General features: G+C 46.1%; 2 protein-coding genes across 2 annotated transcripts; both read left to right on the forward strand.

The window, feature by feature from the left end:
* Positions 1–3,625: 3,625 nt before the first annotated feature.
* On the forward strand, positions 3,626–4,585 carry LOC103067596 (olfactory receptor 5AR1-like). The gene has a single exon (XM_007445009.2). The coding sequence runs from the start codon at positions 3,626–3,628 to the stop codon at positions 4,583–4,585; it is 960 nt and encodes a 319-aa protein (XP_007445071.2).
* A 14,821-nt stretch (positions 4,586–19,406) lies between these two features.
* LOC103050888 (olfactory receptor 5AR1-like) lies at positions 19,407–20,372 on the forward strand. The gene has a single exon (XM_007437791.3). It carries the CDS (start codon positions 19,413–19,415, stop codon positions 20,370–20,372), a length of 960 nt encoding a protein of 319 aa, XP_007437853.1. The 5' UTR covers positions 19,407–19,412.
* The last annotated feature ends 702 nt before the right edge of the window (positions 20,373–21,074 follow it).

Consider the following 21,074-nt stretch of genomic DNA (forward strand, 5'->3'; position numbering starts at 1 on the left):
TCTTCAGAGATAAGCAGGGAGTTTTGCCTTTCCCTGTATGTATGGGGGTGGACACAATCTGTGCTGGCTTGGCCAGGGATCAGATTACAGCAGCTGCAAGGCCAGAAGCTGCTAAGATTCAGCATCCAAAGGGCATAGTCCAAACATAAGCCATGGGTCAGGAATGCAGAGGTCAGAAAGTCAGAGTCCAGACTAAGGGTCAAGAAGATTCAAAGTGTCAGCAGTTCAGCTCAGGTATGCATGAGTTTGCATCCACAACCAGCTCTCTGTCTTCCTCGTGTTTATCTTCAGCTGGCAGACTGTCAGATGCATCCTGGAAAGACTCAGAGTCCTGTGTCAGATGTCTGCGTGCCATAAGCCTAGCACTACGTCACCTTTCCTTTAACTCAGCCCTCAGCCAATGCCTACATCTTCCCAGAGGTGATTCTGGAGACCTGAGGGCTTGAGTAGATTCATCTGGATGCTGGCTGAGAGCTGAGGATGAGCTGCAGGGCTGAAGTGCTTCTGTTGCCACTTCTTCCTCAGCCTCCTGAGAGTCCAACAGAGACAGCTCATCTGCTGACTCCTCACTGGAGTCCTGAGGAAGAAACTGACCCAGGACACCCTCCCTGACTCTCACTCGGGGGGGGGGGCAGGTATCCTCACAGCACTCACACCCTCATTCACATTCTATACATTCACCCTTGGGCTCTCCTCCCTATCTCTCACACTAGGGAGGGGCAACCCAAACTCTTATATACCGGAGGGACCCCCACCCACCTCTGCCCTCTCTGCATAGGTTATAGGGGACAGTTGAGTTGACAACCTAGGCTGCTCCTCAGGTTGCATCTCAGACCGAGTCTCTGGCCAATTTCCAGGCCTTGGGCTGTCGCTGCCAATTCTTTGGCTAATGTGCCCAGTCCCGTTCGAGGTACCACTATTATTCCAGTGCCAGTCCAGTAAACTTCCAGTCCTTTGAACTGTCCCAGCCCTACTTCAGCTGTTCTCCAGGCTGCTGCAAACCAGGCCTCTGTTCGGGGGACTTGCTGCATCGCTCGTCCCAGGCCGCTTACTCTGGTGTTCACTGCACCACTCAGCTCTGCAGCCCGGCTCCGTCAGCCTCTGACGAGCTCCTGCTAGCCTCTGTTGAATCACACCAACCTCCACCAGGCTCTGCCAGGTGCAACCCAGCATCTCAAGCCATATGCCACACCACTCAATCCAGGATGCCCACTACACTGTGTCTTTAGGATTGGGGCTGCTCATCACACCCCCTTTGTGCTGCTTAGCTGTGCAGCCCAGTTCTGCCAGCCTCCACTGAGCCCCGCCAGCCTCCGTTGGGCTCTGCTGGGCACCACTTGATGATTCAGGCCATCTGCTGCACTTTCCATGCTCGCTGCCCACCCACCCACCCACCACACCGTTCAACTTCGGGCTGCTCACCTCAGACTGCTCGCCACGAAGTTCGCAGGACAAAGGCACCTCAACTCCTCACGACTGGTGCCAAGGAGCCTCCTAGGACAGCCAGGTAAAACCTAACCTAGCTGCATTGCTCTGCCCCTTGGTTATACCTTCAGCTTGCCTCGTCTAGCCTAGCGAGGCAGCCGGCATTTGTTCCCGGTCACCATCTTGGAAATCTAAATTAGATTTTCCTTGTAATTTGTAAATAAAAATGTAAAAAACCAAGCCCATGACAAACCATTACACTCATTTTTTGTTTGTTTGTTTATTTATTATAGCAATTTCTCAATCCAGCTTCAGGTTCACCAGAGGAGACCACAGTTTAATACTACTACATAGAAATGTCTTTAGGCATATTTATTGACATCATAGCCATTGGCTATTTCTTTTTTGCTTTCTTGCTTTCAAAACCTATTTTTTCAGAGCCTATATTAAAGCCCACTGTCTTAACTTAATACCAATATTTTGTATATTACATGTATTTCTCAAGAATCAGTCATGATTTCGTAGCTTGTGAAGGAAAAGTGATCAAATGGCCAGGATGCAATTGAAGGCAGATGGCCTTCTTCATCTGCTTCCTGGAATGCCCACTGTTTTCTTAAGAAAGCAAAAACAGGACAATGTATGTGGTAATCTTCCATCATGGGATGAGATTGCAGACTTCCATCTTGATATGAACCCTGACACTGATTGACAGAATGGACATTACCACTGAGGAGAACAAAGGAGACAAATGATCTATACTCAAAATTAGTGAGCTCAATTTGGCAATACAACTTTCAGTGAAAAATAAAAAACTCTTATATGCTATTGACTTGCAGATAACCTCCAGTTTAAAAAAAATCACAACAAACCAAGACAGTTAATTATTAGTACTTAAAAGTGTTTACATCCAGAAGGTGTATTGAGCTCCATCAGGGAACATATCCCAAATGGTCTCAAAAGACATATAAGATCTTTTTGCCTACTTACGGAGTCTGTAAGAAAGAAAACATCACCAACCTCAGGTATGTTTATTAATTCAGGAAAGGATTTTTAGTACATGTACTGGACTTTCATGTTACCATTAGAGATAATTTTCATAAACACTATGAATTTGATATTGACAAGACTACAGCATACACTGTTCACAGTTCAACGTGATTAGTGAGATTCTTTATATATTATTTTATATCCCAATTCCTTTCTAAAAAGGTGCAATAGGTATAACAATTATTTATAATTATTTAATCAGAATTGTAGATGTATAAAAATATGAGAAAGATGTGTCAGAATGGTCTTCCATTGATCTTAATGTACAACTTATATTTACAATTTCATAAACAGTTCTGTTAATTTTGGATGCTGCCTTGAAGTTCTTATGAATTAAAAGTGGCCTACAAATATTTTAATAGATTAGTAGAGCTGCTTATTTGGAGTCCTTCAGTCTGACAAATCCAGCCTCAGAGGAAAGAATTAGGGACTAGTATATCCTAGACGATGTCAGATGAGAAGTTATTGCACTCAGCTTAGATATTTTCAGATGAAATTATTTCCATCCATACTTGGAACCATAGAAAAAGCAGCAGTGCTTTCAACACATGCAGAAGACACCCTGGAATCACAGAAGTGTAGCAGTTGGGATATTCAGTGAAAATAGCTTTTCAGAAATCATAATCTACACAATGTGACAGTCAAATACATTAACCGAAACAAGAAACATGACAATATCACCTTGGAATCTGACAGTATCCTGATAGCAGCTGACTTCTCAGGAGATTTTTTTTTTTTTTTTAGTTCAGAAGCTTCTCAAGAAAGAAGGGGAAAGAAATTTACTAGCGGCTCAGAATTTACATAATATTCTTAACATTCATTCCAACATAGATTTTTGTAGAAATAGTCACACCACTAACACAGAGCATTAATATGACTTCTCATGTGCTGTGCCTCAGCAAATGAAGTAAATATTGGTATAGCTGTACACACTGCCCTACCTTGTACTTTTACTTAATGCAGAATTAGCAATCATTCAGATGAATACAGTGGAAATGTGGTCCTGGTTCTCTTGATTATTTTTATAGAGAAGCCAAGGTAGATGGGATTCTAAAGAATGCAAATCTTCTTTCCTTCCTTTGATAGACAAAAACAAAAAAAGACATTTCAGATTCAGCTAATAATCTGAACTCAGCACCCACTAAGATAGATCATGGATAAAAGAAATGATTCTGTCGTTACTGAATTCATTCTTCAGGGATTCACAGACAATCCTAAAATGCAGCTTGTTCTTTTTACGGTCTTCCTCTTGGTTTATTCCATCTCTGTGTTAGGGAATCTCGGGATGATTCTGCTGATTTGCAGTAATCCCCAACTTCACAAACCCATGTATTACTTTCTGGGCAATCTCTCCTTTGTTGATCTCTGCTGTTCCTCAGCCATTGCTCCTAAATTGCTGATTGACTTATTAGATGAAACAAAAAGGATTTCTTACAGTGCCTGTGTTTTACAGCTGTTTCTGTATGCCATGCTTGTAGACGTAGAGTGCCTTTTATTGGCTCTGATGGCCTATGACAGGTATGTGGCCATCTGCAATCCACTTCTCTATTCAGCTATAATGTCCAAAAAGCTCTGCCAGCAAATGATTACTGTTGCATACTGTATAGGCCTAATGGATACAATAGTACACACTTCCTCTACATTCCGACTGCCATTCTGCAGATCAAATCTTATCAATCATTTCTTCTGTGACATACCGCCACTTCTTGTACTCTCTTGTTCTGACACCTACGCTAATGAGATTGTCCTATTTACCTTTGTTGGCTTCATTGAAGCGAGCAGCATTGGTATGATTCTTGTTTCCTATGTTTATATTTTGGCTACCATCCTGAGAATGCGCTCCACTGAGGGCAGGCGTAAAGCATTTTCTACCTGTGCTTCTCACCTGACAGCTGTTGGGATGTTTCACGGAACAATAGTCTTCATGTACTTCCGGCCCACCTCCAGCTATTCAATGGACCAAGACAAGTGGGCGTCAGTGTTCTACACAGTTGTGATCCCCATGCTCAACCCTCTGATCTACAGCCTAAGGAACAAGGAGGTGAAAGATGCTCTGACAAAATCAGTGGGCAATGTATGGACTTTTAAAGTGAGTAGCCCTAGGCAAATTTAGGGGAGAACTTCATTATAAGCTGTACTGTTTCTAAAGAGGAAGAATATCAATGGGAAAAAGAATACATTGTAAACTCTTGTTTTTTCAAACTTTGTGATCTCTTATTCTTTTGAATATTATGTCAATAAAACACACACTTTATTTAAATATAGCGTACTTCACTAATACCAGTCTCCACCTCTGCCATAGGCCATTTTTTCAGTTTAATCAGAGAAACTTTGCACTTCCTTTAGGCTCACCCCTTAGCTACTTCCCGGGATCTTCAACCATGGTAGTTTCAAACCAGTCCATCAAAAGAGGGTTCTTGGTAGTCATAAATCAAAATAATTTACTGTAGAAAGCACAGGATCAAAAACCTTCTAAAACGATGGGCTGTAGAAATCACAAGGCTATAAGTGTGTATAATAGTACACATTTCAACGAAAGTAAATTAAAAATTATCGTTGGTTCTGAATTTGTCAAGTTATCAGCAGTTTGATATGTAATAAACCAAATATTTCAATCAGGTTTTTTTTTTAAGCCATAATTATCATCTTACAAGTCCATGTTCTTTCTGTGAAAAAGGAGACCACCTGTTCAATTAGCCTTGTTCAGTCTAGGGCAAAGCTAGTTAAAATTTGGAGTCCAACACATATTGAAATATACTAACTTGAAGGAAGTTGTACTAAACTGTATCATACTGAAATAAATGAAATCAAACATTTTTGACTGATTTTTCCCTTTAGTAATTATGGTGATTTTTACAACTGGATAATTTTGTTCCCAAAACTTAAGAAAGTCCTGGAGTAGAATAATTATAGTAAATTATTATTTATTATAATAACTTCATTACAGTTTTTGAAGAAAAATGGAAAATAGTGATGATGATGATGATGATGATGATGATGATGATGATGATGATGATGATGATGATATCCAAACCATAATCAGTAATAATGTCCAAAGTAAAGTATATTAAAAAATCTAAGTAGCAGTTAATGACTGGGAGGGAGGGGGAGATAAAAAGAGGGGGCTACCAGAATATTCTTTTAATATATTTTTTTGTCTGTTTTCCTTTTTCTTTTTCTCAAATTCCTTTAACTATGGGTGTGTGTGTGTGTGTGTGTGTGTGTGTGTGTGTTTGCCTCTTTTTTTTTTTTTGCTTGAATGTTTTATTTAACCAATAAAAAAGAAGAAAGGTTAAAAAAAACAAAAATTCCAATAAATTTTTAGATCACATATTTTGAACGAGAAACAATATTTCAGAAATAACATAATGCATTTATGTTGTTGGAGATGAAATGAACTAATTCTTTATTTAAATATATTGTTCCATGTTGGTTAGAAGCAATTACATGTTTTCTCAACATGAGATTTATCTCAGTCACATGGGTGTTGACTTTTGGACAAAGAAAATCAATGCATAATTAAACGACATTTTATGTGTACAAATATATATTTTGTATGTTTTTGTTTCCTTTTTAAAGTTTTTTTTTCTTTCTTAATTTTGTGTATTTTTTCTTCATCTTTTGCATTTAGTTAATTTAGAGAGAGAGAGAGAACAAGAAACAGCTTTGCTGTGTCTGCACCCACAACCCATTTTGAATCAAAAGAGAATGAGCTTGTCCAAATAGGTATTACTGTAGAGTGACTGAAAAAGAAGCTCATAGTGAGAAGGGGGAAACGGTATAAATCTACCCAGGAATGTATGGAATGGGGGAAGTAACATGTTCTTAATGCAGTCTGCCCATTTGTCACTTCACATCCTTTGTATCCACTTTGTAAAATATGGTTTATTTCATACCACTAAGGGGTGGGTAGTGGAACTGGACCACCTCTTTCACTGGAAAGACAATGGGGTTACCAGGGAGCTCTGCACAGACATGACGAGGAAGAGTTTATAAATCAACGAATGATAGCAGACCTTCCATGCTGGTGGAAAGAGTGGCAACCGTGGAGTGGCACGTGCTGTGGATGGGCCTCCTAGCCACACAGCAGTGGCTATAGTAATCTGGGATTGCTCACCCTTGGTTTGACAGAGGGTTTTGTGGTCTTCAATGGGTTTGTGTGGCATCAGTAAAAGTCTTATGAGTGGCTGCTATGTAGCCTGGCCCACTGTACAGTGGCCATTTTGTACAGGTTGGCCAGCCAGAGTTATTTTTTATCTGATTTTAAAACCAGATAAAAATACTACATTCTGTAGTAGTTCATGCCTGTTTCTTTAATTAGTCTGGTTACCAAGATCACAGCTTCTTTATTGTGCTATCAAAAGCATCCAAAGACCTCTTGGCTACTTGGAGATGTGTGTTGTTGGTTTGTTTGAATGTTGCCCTTTAACTTGGAGGAGGCAGATCATGGGTCTGAAATTGCCTTCTAATGAAGCTTGAGCTTCCAGAATTAAATTAAAAAACAAAGACAAAAGTGGGCAACCCTGCTGAGTGCTACAGTATAACTCAAAGGAGTCAAAAGTCATTTGTTTTGTTATAACTGCTGCACTGGTTGCAAATAATAAATTTCAATCCAATGAACAAAATATATTGGGAAACTATATCTGATCATAGCTTGCCCTAAGAATTTAATCTGAACCGTATCAAAAGCTTTTTCTGCAACAAGTACTGCAAAATTCATTCTATATCCAATATGTCTAACATAAACATGGATTATCTGATGCTTATTGATTTTTAATGAACCCAGACTGAGAGGATGAATTATATATAATAAAACCTTCTGCAACCACCTAGCCAATAAAGAAGCTGTGATCTTGGTAATCAGACTAATTAAAGAAATAGGCATTAACTACTACAGAATTTAGGATTTTTATTGGGTTTTAAAATCAATCTTATATAAGCTTTATAAAATGACAAAGGCAATTTACCATCATTAAAAGTTTCATTACACACACCTAAAAGTATAGGGAGTAACAACTTTGTGAACCCTTAATACCATTCCACTAAGATACCTTCCAGACCAGGAGCTGTACCATTTTGCAACAACTGAATCAAATCCAATATTTCCAGAAGTGACAAAGGAGCTTTCAGAATGTCCTGTGATACTGGTTGAATATCTCCTGGATGATTGTCTGTATAATGACTTATAAAAAAGAAAACACTGGTTATTAATGGCTTCTGAATCTAACAGATCTTCCCATCATCAGTAACTAATTCAGATTGTGCCATATTGGTTGGATCCTTGATCCTGATTGAAGAAATAACTCCTACCATTCTCAGGAACATGTCTCCAGTTAAAATTATCACAACAAAGCATGAAAATGCAACCGCTTGTCTTCAGGATCTGGAGTACCGTATTAAAGACAGAGGCAAGTTTCATTTTTGAGTTAAATCCTTTAATTTTTGAGTTAAATCCTTCTTAAGGCTTAATTCCAGATGAACCATTCTGCTGTAAGAAGAGAGAGAAATTGTATCCATTGTGAGGACCCCTTCACCAGAGTCCCATAATATAGAGAGAGTTTGATAGTCCTAATGTGACAGAATACATTTTCAATACATTTCAGTTACTTTCAACTAGAGGTAAATAAACAATAAGCTGAAGCTACTCTTGAACTCTGTATGATTTTAAATAAATCAACAAGTGCATTCGACTCCTGTCAAACAAGTCAAGTTGCATGTCAAAATCCATAACCTTGTATGTAAAGTTGGAGTGGTCTTCTCCTCAATTTGTCTTTTGGCAGCCACGTTTCTCACCTAGAAAACCCAAGTATATTAACTGGCTGCTTTTGACCAGGTGACTATATAGATGGCCAGTTTTGAGATGAGGGGGTGGGGAGTGAGACCTAGGGCAACAGTTCGGTTTTGGAAAACAGCTTAGCTTTTCAGTTGGTCCATTTAAAGTTTCCACAATATAGAGAGAGTGTGAAAATTCAAAATAAATACAAATCAAATGACTAGTGTCAGAAAGTTTGTTTCACAATACTGGTTCATCATACCTTAGGGAATCCTCTTTCTTAATGTCTGATCTCTAATTTTTCCTTTGCCTCTTAAAGGGGCTTTGGTTTACCCCTTCCTCAAGAAGCCATCGCTGGACCCCACCATACTGGACAATTTTTGTCCAGTATCTAACCTCCCTTTTTTGGGGAAGGTGGTTGAGAATGTGGTTGTGCAGCAGCTTTGGAGGACCTTGGAAGAAGCATATTATCTGGATCCATTTCAGATGGGATTCAGGCTCAGGTACTGGATGGAAAAGTTGCGCTTTTCAATGACCTCTGGCAAGGGCAGGATGGAGGTTGTGCAACCATCTTTGCACTTTGCACTTTGATCTCTCTGTGGCTTTCAGTACCATCAACTATGGTACCCTTCTGGATCAGCTCAGAGGATTGGGGATAGGTGGCATGGTGTTGTGCTGGTTCGCCTGCTTTCCCTGGGGGCAATTCCAGTCGGTAGTGATTGGGGAGGAGAGGTCCTGCCCTTGGTTCCTACTATGTGGGGTGCCAAGGGGTTTGGTGCTCTCTCCTCTCCAGTTCAGCATCTACAGTACATGAAGCCACTGGGTGAGCTCATCCATCACCATGGGGTAAGGTATCATCAGTACGCTGATGATACCCAATTATATATCTCTGCTGTACTAAGCAATGCGGTGAATGTCTTATCCTGGAGCCTGGAGGCTGTGAAGGTCTGGATGGGGAACAACAGGCTTCAACTGAACACTGGCAAGATTTAGTGGCTTTAGGTTTTGGGGCCTGCCGGTTGTAGGACTATTCCATCTTTGGTGCTGGATGGGGTTGCACTGACCCAGATAGACCCAATGTGCAACCTGGGGGTCCTCCTGGACTCACGACTCCTCCTTGAGGAGCAGGTGGCAGCCCTGGCTAGGAGGGCCCTTGCACAGCTTTGTGTTGTGCACCAGTTGCACCCATTCCTAGATCAGGGGGGCTCTGCTCACAGCCAAACATGCCCTAGTCACTCCAGATTCGACTACTGTAATATGCTGTACTTGGGGCTGCCCTTGAAGAATATCCAGAAGCTTCAACTGGTGCAGAATGCAGTGCTGCAGGCAATTATGTGTGCTTCCAGAACAGCACATCACATCTCTGTTCTGCAAGCTGCATTGGTTGCCAGTTTGCTTCCACATCCAATTCAAGGTGCTAGTTTTAACCTTTAAAGCCCTTCATGGCATGGGACCAGGTTATCTGAGGGACTGCTCTCCCTGATTACATCTGCCTGTCCCATTAGATCTGGCAAAGAGGGCATGCTTTGGGTCCTATCTGCTAGGGACTTACATCCGGCCGTGTCAGGTTCAGCCCAAGAATCACACAAGACAGTCCAGAAATCAGTTCACCTTCTTTATTAGCTTGCACCTAAGAGACAGAATCTCGCCAGACTAACTCTAATCCCCCAACGACAACGACTATAACCATCATGCCCTTAGGGAGGGGCCAGTCTCTTTCTCTTGACCTTCACCCAGCCCAGCTGGGGGCTGGGGAGATGCTTTCCTTGGAATGTCTCTCCCCCTTCCCTGGAAGCTTGAAGCTCCATTCCAGAATCCTCCTCGCTCATGCCTTCCATCACAGGCAGGTCCCAGGAGGCAGGCCTTCTCTGCCATGGTGCCCACCTGATAGAACATTCTCCTCCCCCCCCACCCCCCGCTGAAGTCTGGTTAGCTCCATCCCTGTTAATCTTGCATAAGTCCCTCAAGACCTAGCTATTACTCATGCGTAACGTAGTAGTCACAAGCAAAGCCAGGACTGGCTTGGTACAATTGCATCACTTGTTATATTCCCCCCTTCCCGCGCTTTTTTCCCGCCCCGCGATCACGTTGCAGCTGCGGATTATTGGCCCCCAATAATCCCCCTTGATTGTTCATGATGGCAGGATCGGTCAGGGTCCATTGTCCTTGATTGCCAGTCCCCCTCCGGCTGGGTTGGTTCCTCCCCGTTACGTGCAAGCCCGTGGGTTCTGTGCTGCGTTGCGATCTTGTTTCGCTGCCTGCGGCCCCGTTCATTGCTGGCTCGCGCCGTTATCAGTTTATAGTTAAAAGCTTCCTCTGCGGTTTTCCTGTTTGGCTGGGCGCAGGTGGCCCGTTAATTAGCGGCGCTTTCAGTTCCTCTTTTCCCCGCTAGCTACCGCCGGTGGATTCCGCGTGGTGTGGCTGCGAGCTTCCCTGAAGCCCCGTGCTTCCCTGAAGCCCCGTGCTGACCGAACCTGACATACCGCCCCCCTGAAGACAATTCCCCCCCCGGCTCTATTTCGGCTTCCCGGGGTATTTTTTGTAAAAGTCCCGCACTAGGTCCGGTGCCCTTATGTGGGTTTTACTCACCCATTCGCTGTGGGACTTGGGAAAATGTTTCCATTGCACTAGGAGCTGGGTCTGCCCCTTGTGCCTCCGGGCGTCCAGTATCTGGTTGATCTCGAAATGCTGCTCCCCCCCGACCATGATGGGTGGTGGCACTCCCTCTGTCTTGTGCCAGGCGTTCCCCGGCTGGTGCAGCTTTAGCAGGCTGCAATGGAACACCGGGTGGATCTTCCCGAGGCTTTTCGGGAGCGTCAGCCTGACGGTTACTGGATTGATGACCTCTGCAATGGGGAACGGCCCCACAAACCTCGGGCTGAGTTTTTTCGATGCCTGGTGCGTCTTTAGGTTTTTGGTTGACAGCTACACCTGGTCCCCCACTTTCCACTGCTCCTCGGGGAGCCTCTTGCGGTCCGCGTGTTTCTTGTAGTCGGCTTTGGCTCTTTGCAATGCCGCGTGCGCCACTCGCCGGGTCGCGTCGATTTGGGCGAACCAGGCGTCCAGGGAGTTGATCTGGGATTCTGGCTGAGGCAACTCCGGCATGGGGACGAAGTCTCTCCCGGTGGCTACTTTGAACGGAGAGAACCCGGTACTCTTGTGGACGGCGTTGTTGTATGCCACTTCCGCGAATGGTAGTAGCTCCGCCCAATCGTCCTGTTGGTGCCCCACGTAGCAGCGCAGGTACTGTTCGAGCCCCCCGTTCAGGAGTTCCGTGGCTCCGTCTGTCTGCGGATGCGCCGCGGAAGAAAGGGCTTGTTTCATCCCCACCCGCTTCAGGAACTCCCTCCAGAACCGCACGATGAAGTTGCCGCCCCAATCGCTGACGACCCGTCGGGGCGCACCGTGGAGCCGGTAAACATGTTGCACGAACAGTCTCGCCAACCCCTCTGCCGTGGGGACTCGCCGGCACGCTACAAAGTGCGCTTGTTTAGAGAATAAGTCCGTAACCACCCAAATGGCGGTCTTCCCCTTACTCTCCGGGAGCTCTACTATGAAGTCCATGGCGACCTCTTGCCATGGGCCGTCGGGTTCCGCTACCGACTGGAGTAGCCCTCTAGGTTTGCCTTTGGCCCCTTTCGCCATCGCGCACACCGGGCAACCCCCCGAGTACGCCTCCACGTCCTTACGGAGCGTGGGCCACCAAAACTGCCGCCGGATTAAGTGGAGCGTCTTTACGAAGCCGTAATGCCCCGCGCTTCGGCTGTCGTGGGCTCTTTCCATGACCTCCCATCGGCAACCCTCGGGCACGTACAGCTTTCCTTCGTGCCACCACAACCCCTCTTGGCTGGTTAGCGCCTCTCGGTTCTGCTTGAGCCAAGCGTCCCACTCCGCCGCCTCCGCGAACCCTTGCCTTACTTCAGGCGCCGCGTCCCGTCGCTCCCCCTTGGTCTGGCTTCGGGTCACCGCCTTTGCAGCCAGTCTGCTGGCAGGGATGATGGAGTCCACGATCTCCTCCCATAGGCTGGCGTGCTGGGGCATGCGAGACAGTCCATCTGCTAGGAAGTTGCGCTTCCCGGGGATGTGTTTTAGTGTGAACCTGAACCTCCCGAAGTATTGGGACCACCGCGCCTGTTTGGGGGATAGCTTACGTGGGGTCTTCAGGGCCTCGGTGTTCTTATGGTCCGTCCACACCTCGAACGGTTCAGCTGCCCCCTCCAGTAGATGCCTCCACGTGGCCAGTGCCCACTTGACTGCGTACGCCTCTTTCTCCCACACCATCCACCTTCTCTCCGTCTCGGTGAATTTGCGGGAGGCGTAGGCGCATGGGTGGATGGCCCCCTCCGGGCTGGGCTGGAGCAGGACTGCCCCCGTTGCCACGTCTGACGCATCTACTTGGATTATAAACCGCCGATCTGGGTCGGGATGGCGCAGGATCGGCTCCGCTGTGAACCGCCGTTTTAGCTCCTCAAATGCCCCCTGGCATTCTGCAGTCCACGCAAGTGCCATGCTGGGCTTGGGGGGTTTCCCAGTGCCCTTGGTCTTTAGCAGGTCGGTTAGGGGAAGGGCGATTTGGGCGAAGTTCGGGATAAACTGTCTATAGAAGTTCGCAAACCCTAGGAAGCTTTGGAGTTGCCTCCGGGTTCGCGGCGCTTCCCAGCCCAGGACATCCTTTACTTTCGCCGGGTCCATCTCAATTCCCCGGCTGGATATTCGGTAGCCGAGGTAGTCTAGTTGCTCTCGATGGAACTCGCATTTCGATAGCTTCGCGTACAACTGTGCCTTCAGCAGTCTCTGGAGCACCGTGCGCACCAGGCTCACGTGCTCCGCCAGGGTTTCAGTGTAGATGAGGATGTCGTCCAGGTAGACCAGGACGCCCCGGTAGAGTAGGTCGTGCAGTACCTCATTTATTAGCTGCATAAATACCCCCGGGGCCCCTTTTAATCCGAACGGCATCACGGAAAACTGGTAGCTTCCGAGCAGCGTGTTGAACGCCGTCTTCCACTCATCTTTTGCGCGGATCCTGACTCTGAAGTAAGCTTCGCGCAAGTCCAGTTTTGTGAACACCCTCCCCTTAGACAGATGCGACATCAAGTCCTTCATCAGGGGGAGGGGGTATTTGTACTCCGTGCTGATTGCGTTCAGCCCCCGGTAGTCCACGCACATTCGGAGCGAGCCATCCTTCTTCTCCCGGAATAGTACCGGGGCCGCTAATGGTGACTTCACGGGTTGGATGAATCCCCGCGCTAGGTTCTTGTCTATGAACTCCCGCAGAGCCCCCATCTCTCTCCTTGACAGGGAGTACATTTTCGGCTTAGGCAGGGTCGCCCCTGGCTCTAACTCGATGGCGCAATCACTGGGCCGGTGTGGTGGGAGCTGGTCGGACTCCTTCTCCCCGAACGCTGCCGCCAGGTCTCGATACTGCCTCGGGATTCCGCCGCCCGTCGTGGGTTCCCCGGGCCCGGCCTCTCTCTTTGCGGTTGTCTCGCCAGTCGCCACTGCCTCCCCACGCCTCGGGATCGTTGCGGGTCTCCGGGGTCCCGGCGCTGCTGCTGCTGCTGTTGCCGGCCGGGTCTCAGGCTCCGTCTGCTCTCGCCCCGTCTCCCGGTGTCCCGGACCCTCCACTTGCCCGTCTGTGGTTGCGGCCGCACCCGTCTCCACGGCTCGGTCCCCTCTGCTCTCGCACTTTGCCGGTCTGTCGACCCCGAGCCGCACTGCCTCCGCCGTCCAGTCGACCCGTGGGTTCCGTCGCCGCAGCCACGCCAAGCCGAGTACCACCGCAGAGTCAGCCACCGGGACCACCACAAATCTCAGTTCTTCCCGGTGACTCCCGATCGTCATCTGGACCGGCTCGGTGTAATACTGAGCTGGCCCCCCCCTGCCAGCATGCCGTCTAGCTGGTTGAATGCAATGGGCTCCCGGAGGCGCCTCAGCTGTAGTCCGAGCCCCGAGACCACAGCTGGGTGCATCAAGCAGTGGGTGCAGCCTAAATCCAGTAGCGCCCGCAGCTGTGCCTCCCCTCCGGATCTTACCCCCCGGATGTGTATTCTCACCCGGAACGGAGGGCAGTCCTCATCTCCTATTGGGTCCGCGCGCCTCGACTCCCCTGCTCGCACTGGGACGCCGTTCAGTGCGAGCGCGCCTCGTTTCCCGCCGGCTCCGAGTCCTCTCCGGAGGACGCCGTCTCCGGGGTCGACCAACCCCCGCGTCCTTTTCTCGGTCACCGCCGCCACTGCCCCCTTCCGCGGTCGGTCGCCGGCCCTTTTCCCGGTCGCACGCGGGGGCTTGACTTCAGGCCGTGGTGAGGCTCCTTCCCGCTCCGTCGGGCACTGCGCCGCTCGGTGGCCTCTGCCTCCGCACCGGAAGCACAGGTTCGGGGCTCTGGTCGCCTCTCGCACCCCGGTGGACTGCCGCCGACTGCTCCGCCTTTCCTCGGGGGTTCTCTCCCTCGGCTGGTCCCTCGGCTGGTCCCGTCGCCTCGCGCTCTGTTGGATCTGCCGCCATGCCGATTCCGCCGTTCCGGCCAGCCAGATCCAATCTTTCACTGTGGACGGGTCGTCCCGCCCCAGTGCCCGCTCCAGGATCTCTGGATTGAGCCCCCTCTTAAAATACTTCACCCTCAGGGACTCCGGCCAGTCCGTGAGCTTCTCTGCCAACCTCCGGAACTCCAGGGCGTACTCTGATACCGACTTGCCCCGCTGTCTGAACTGCAGGATGTCGTCCTCCGCCCACTTGGCGCTCAATGTGTCCTCGAATCTGTCCCGGAGCGCCTGCATGAAGTCCGGGAAACTCCGTAGTTCCGCCGCGTTGGCATCGTATAGTCTGATCACCCAGCTAGCTGCTTGACCATCTAGCAGCTCGGCCACGTAGGATACTCTATCCTCGTTCCTAGTGAATAGGTGACCACCCCTCTGCATGAACCCCCTAATGTGTGTCAAAATGTGCGGCAGCTGTTCAGGGTCCCCTGAGAACTTCCCAGTGATACCTCGAAGTCTCAGGGCGTCTGCCGCCCGTCGGTCCACCGACCGGGGCATCGTGGGCGGTGCCGGCTGAGGTGCCGGACCGCCACCCCTGTTGCTCGTCCCCTCGCTCACCGCCGGTGGTCCCACTCTCTGTAGCAGGGTCTGGAACATCGCCTCCATGGCGTCTAGGCGCCGCTCGACTCTCTCCTCTAGTCGGGCGAACTTCTCGTCCCACTCGCGGTTCTAGGACCCTGAACCTCGGGTCATCGTGACGCCTGAACCGTCTGGCCCTTGGTTCACGCCCATCGACCACCGCTCGGCTGGAGGGCGCCCGGTCCTGGCCGCTGTCCCGTCGCTCCCGGGTGGCTCCGACCGTCCCTCCTTGAGCCTGGGTTCCTCGTGCTCCAGCTGACCCACGGATTCCTCGTTGCTGGTCATGCCTGTATTGGAAAAGGAAACGCTCCTCGGTGGTACCGGGTAGCGCTAACGGTGAGTCCTGGCTTTATGTAAGGTTTGCCCCGTTCGACAGAGAAACTCTCGTGACACGTGTGGTTCACAAAGAAGGTTTACTCATGCGTAACGTAGTAGTCACAAGCAAAGCCAGGACTGGCTTGGTACAATAGCATCACTTGTTATATTCCCCCCTTCCCGCGCTTTTTTCCCGCCCCGCGATCACGTTGCAGCTGCGGATTATGGGCCCCCAATAATCCCCCTTGATTGTTCATGATGGCAGGATCGGTCAGGGTCCATTGTCCTTGATTGCCAGTCCCCCTCCGGCTGGGTTGGTTCCTCCCCGTTACGTGCAAGCCCGCGGGTTCTGTGCTGCGTTGCGATCTTGTTTCGCTGCCTGCGGCCCCGTTCATTGCTGGCTCGCGCCGTTATCAGTTTATAGTTAAAAGCTTCCGCTGCGGTTTTCCTGTTTGGCTGGGCGCAGGTGGCCCGTTAATTAGCGGCGCTTTCAGTTCCTCTTTTCCCCGCTAGCTACCACCGGTGGATTCCGCATGGTCTGGCTGCGAGCTTCCCTGAAGCCCCATGCTTCCCTGAAGCCCCGTGCTTCCCTGAAGCCCCGTGCTGACCGAACCTGACAGCTATGTCATCAGGCCTAGGGTTCCCAGGGGGCCGGTGATATTCTAAGATGGCTCCTTCATTGTGATTAATTTATTCTCTCTTGTGCCTGGTAGTTTGTAGGTTTTAATATGTCTGTTTTATATTTTTAATAATGATTGTTTTATACATATTTATTGTTTTATTTAATTGTTGTATACCACCCAGAGTCACTTCCTGTGAAATGGGTGGCCATATAAATTTGATAAATAAACAAATAAATAAATGTCTTACAAAGGAAATGTTGACCACACAGCCATGATGCCTATGCAGGAGAAGGACTTCCTCAGCTTCTTCCCTGAATGTTTCCCAGAATTTGTTGAGAAAGCAAATAGGACAACTCATGATGTAATGTTCTGTCATGCACTGAGAAGAGAATACGGATGGTGCCATATTGGTAGGATCCTTGCCCCTGATTGAGGAAATAACTACTGTACTACCATTGGTGGGAACATGGAGTTGTGTTATATGTATAAGTAACATTAGAGCTAGAGAGCTGAATTTAATTCTACAGCCATGAGAAAGGAACTCTAAGATTTCTTTTACTTTTTACTGTAAGATGCCTCCAATTAAAACTATCACAACAAAGTGTGAAAATGCAACCATTATCTCCAGGATCTGGGGTATTGAAATGCATGAGGGATAGTATCCCAGGTGCGATGAAATGACATTTAAGATCTCTGCCCCTATTCACAAGTTTTGTAAAAGCAAAGAAGCCACTGACTCGACTCCAGGTATGTTTGTTAATTCAGAAACAGATTTATGCTAGTGTTAAGCTTAGATTTTTCGCCATTACACACTGCATATTTATATTAACAGTAACAATCCACATGGGATCCTGAGAAGTTTCTAAACCATATTAAAATTAGAGGCAAGCTTAATTTTTGAGCTTCAGTGCATTTATGATTGTTCACAATTTCAAGGTTTTAAATCTTCTTAATGCTTAATTCCATTTCTCAGTGTCTAATCTCAGCTTTTCATATCTTTAAGTCTCTATAAGAAGAGCATTTTATTTCCATGTGTGGCAGAATACAGTAAAATTACTTTCAATTAGAGGTAAACAAAAAGTAACCTGAAGCTACTGATAGTGCTCTTCATGATTTGAAATACATCATTAAGAGCATTTAACTCCCAACTGTTAAAGTTACATATCAAAGTCCATAAACTTGTAAGTAAAATTGCAGTGGTCTTGTGCTTGTCATTTAACTTTCTGTTGCTACATTTCTTACCTAGAAAGCACAAGTATATTCATTGGCTCCTTTTGATCAGATACTTACATGGATGGCCAGCTTTGATATAAGGGAAAAAGTTGGACCTATAGCAACAGTTCAGTTTAGGGAAATGGTTTAGCAGGACTCAATTTTAATTCCCATCCTTTTCCATACTGTAAAGTCTGAGGTCCAATCCGCAATGACTAAACATGTGGATTTGTCTTCTCCACACAGTACATGTGCTATTTGAGTGTATACATCATGGCTCTGCCTCCTAAGAATGCAACCTTTTGATTCACTCTATCTTTGAGCTCCTTTGTTACAACGCAGTCTAGGAGAAAGTTGGCAATAAGACATCAACACAACTTTGCCATCAAAACAAACAGCCTCAAAACTCCATTGGTCATTGGAAGTGTGGATTACAGCAGGAATCAGTTGAAGTTACTGTCCCCAAACAAAATAATGTTTAGGGTATTCCTTACAGGACCACCTATTTCTGTGCAGTTCACCTTCCAGTCTTAGGAGATCATCACCGGGGCACCTCCTGTGTGTTCCACCATGGATATTTTTGATGTCATCAATCAACAATCAGCTCTACTTTCTATCATCATTAGTATTGTCCCAATTTTATGTTATAAACTCCAACTGGAGTTGAAGCAAACCCTTGCTTCTTACATTTTAGAACAAAGTTCAAAACAATCTTATTTGCCCAGGATTTTTAATGCTGCTGACTGAATTTGGTTTAATATTTTTCCTGTTCTAATACTATTTTAATAGATATTTGTATTCTATGTTGTGTGCCACAAAAGCATTCAAACTGTTTCAGTTCTTTTAAAAAAGCATTACCTTGATCCTTCCCAACCTGAGATCAGGCCCAGATCTGGCACAAAGAAGCCTTGCTCATTGTGGTGAACAATCATATTAGCAGAGGTGTAGGAAGAATGCAACCCGGTTGATATACTTACATCTTTCGGTGGCTTTTTACATCATTCATCCACTCCTTCTGATTTAGTGCTTCCAGAAATTATATTGACATACTTCTTCATCATTTCAGAATTGTCCTGCAAGGTTTATTTTGGGTCCCATGTTATTAACAAATACTTTCCCCAGGACTTTGAATGCTAATGATTTAATTTTTTATTTATATCGGTTTTAATGCTAATTTAATAGATATTCATCTTCTATCATGTACATCACCTAAAGCTATTAAGAAGCAAACTGCTTATAAATGCTTTTTAAAATTATTTATGAATCCCAAGTTTGTGAAATGTTGAGGGCACCTGAAACAAGGAATCGTACAAGGGCTGGATGAACCTAAAATTTATACCCTAAAGAAACAAAAGTGAAAAATGAATTGGGTGGGAAATTCACCTGCTGTAGCTCCTGCAATTCCCACTCTACTGAAAAGAGAGCTGAGATAAACAGGAATCCAACATTTTTAAGTCCCCATTTCCTGGATATAATGCAAGATTTCTAAATTGGGGAACAGGGAATAGAGATGCTAGGAGCTAGAAATACATTAAAGTCCAACATATAGTTTACAGCAACAGATATAGCAATACTGCAGTAGATTATTCTGTGTCCTTCACTTACCCGGCAGCATCACGTGTAGTGTGTATATAACATGCTTCATGTTGTATTTTCATAAACTGAATTTTTAAAAATGTATTTTTGTGTATAATAAAAGTTATCTTGCTAGCAAATATATGCTGAGTTAACCTAGTATGTATGGTACCAATCCTCCTGAAAAAAAATCCAGATTGTTCTTTTATGAAGATAGGAACACAGATGAAACTCTAAACAATGTAATTTTCTTTTCCCTAACAAGGGATCAGAAAACAATTTCAGGATCAGCTAATATCCTGAAACCAGCATCCAGTGATAAAGATCATGGACAAACAAAATGAATCTCTCATTACTGAATTCATTCTTCAGGGATTCACAGACAATCCCAAAATGCAGCTTGTTCTTTTTATGGTCTTCCTCTCGGTTTATGCCATCACTGTGTTCGGGAATCTCGGGATGATTCTGCTGATTTGCACTCAACCCCAACTCCACAGACCCATGTATTACTTCCTGGGCAACCTCTCCTTCGTGGATCTCTGCTGTTCCTCAACCATTGCTCCTAAAATGCTGTCTGACTTACTAAGTGCAACTGAAAGGATTTCTTATAGTGCCTGTGCTACCCAACTCTTTCTATTTGGTATGCTTGGGGATGTAGCGTGCCTTTTATTGGCTCTGATGGCCTATGACAGATATGTGGCCATCTGCAATCCACTTCTCTATTCAGCTATAATGTCCAAAAAGGTCTGCCAACAAATGATTGCTGTTGCATACGGTATAGGCCTAATGGATACAATAGCATACACTTCCTCTATATTCCGATTATCATTCTGTAGATCAAATCTTATCAAACATTTCTTCTGTGACATACCTCCACTCCTAATACTCTCCTGCTCTGATACATACATCAGTGAAATAGTGATATTTGCCTTTGCTAGCTTCATTGAAGCAAGCAGCATTGGTATGATTCTTGTATCCTATGTTTATATTTTGGCTACAATCCTGGGAATGTGCTCCACTGAGGGCAGGCACAAGGCATTTTCCACCTGCTCTTCTCACCTGTCAGCTGTTGGGATATTCCACGGAACAATAGTCTTCATGTACTTTCGTCCCACCTCCAGCTATTCCATGGACCAAGACAAGTGGGCCTCATTGTTCTACACAGTTGTGATTCCCATGCTCAACCCTCTCATCTACAGTCTGAGAAATAAGGAGGTGAAAGATGCTGCAACAAAATCAGTGGGCAACATATGGGTTTTTAAAGGGAATAATCCCAGACAAATTTAATGGAAAATTTCATTATAAGCTCTGCCATTTCTAAGGAGGAAGAACATCAATGGAAAAAAGAATATAGTTGGTAGCAGTCAACAAGAAGAGGGTTCTTGGTAATCTTAAATCAAAATTATGTTCCATAGACATCACCTTATAACTATTGACTGTAGAAATCACAAGTCTGTAAGTATATACAATAGTTCACAGTTCAACAAAAATAAATTAAAGATTGTTGTTGGTTCTGAATTTGTCCAGGTATAAGCAGTTTAACATGTAATAAGTCAAATATGTCAGTGAATTTTATATGTAGCTTTAGTTATCATCTTTACAAGGTAAAACAATTTGAATTTGTTTTTGTGGAAAAGGAGACCACCTGTTCAATTAGCCTTGTCAAACTAGGGCATTGGTTCTCAACGGGGGCGGTACCACCCCCCAGGGGGCGGTGGGAGGATGCTAAGGGGCAGTGAACTTGTTTGGGGCAGTAGGGGGGCGGTGGGCATGTTTTGGCATTTGAACTTAATTTTAAAACTCCCAAAAAAATTTATTAAATCGATTACCCGGTTTACACCATTTGTACCAGCAATAAAACGAACTTACGCGACGGCTGCCCTCACGCACTTCTAAGAATGGTGAGATGAATTTGTATTCTAGGTAGGATGACCTTGAAGAACTTGACACTACGATTCTTCTCCGATCCCAACCAGCACAGCGCATGCG

This window comes from Python bivittatus, unplaced genomic scaffold (assembly GCF_059951505.1).
Source record: "Python bivittatus isolate LINGU-HERP-01145 unplaced genomic scaffold, Pbiv_v1 ctg000480_np1212, whole genome shotgun sequence".
Classification (NCBI taxonomy): domain Eukaryota; kingdom Metazoa; phylum Chordata; class Lepidosauria; order Squamata; family Pythonidae; genus Python; species Python bivittatus.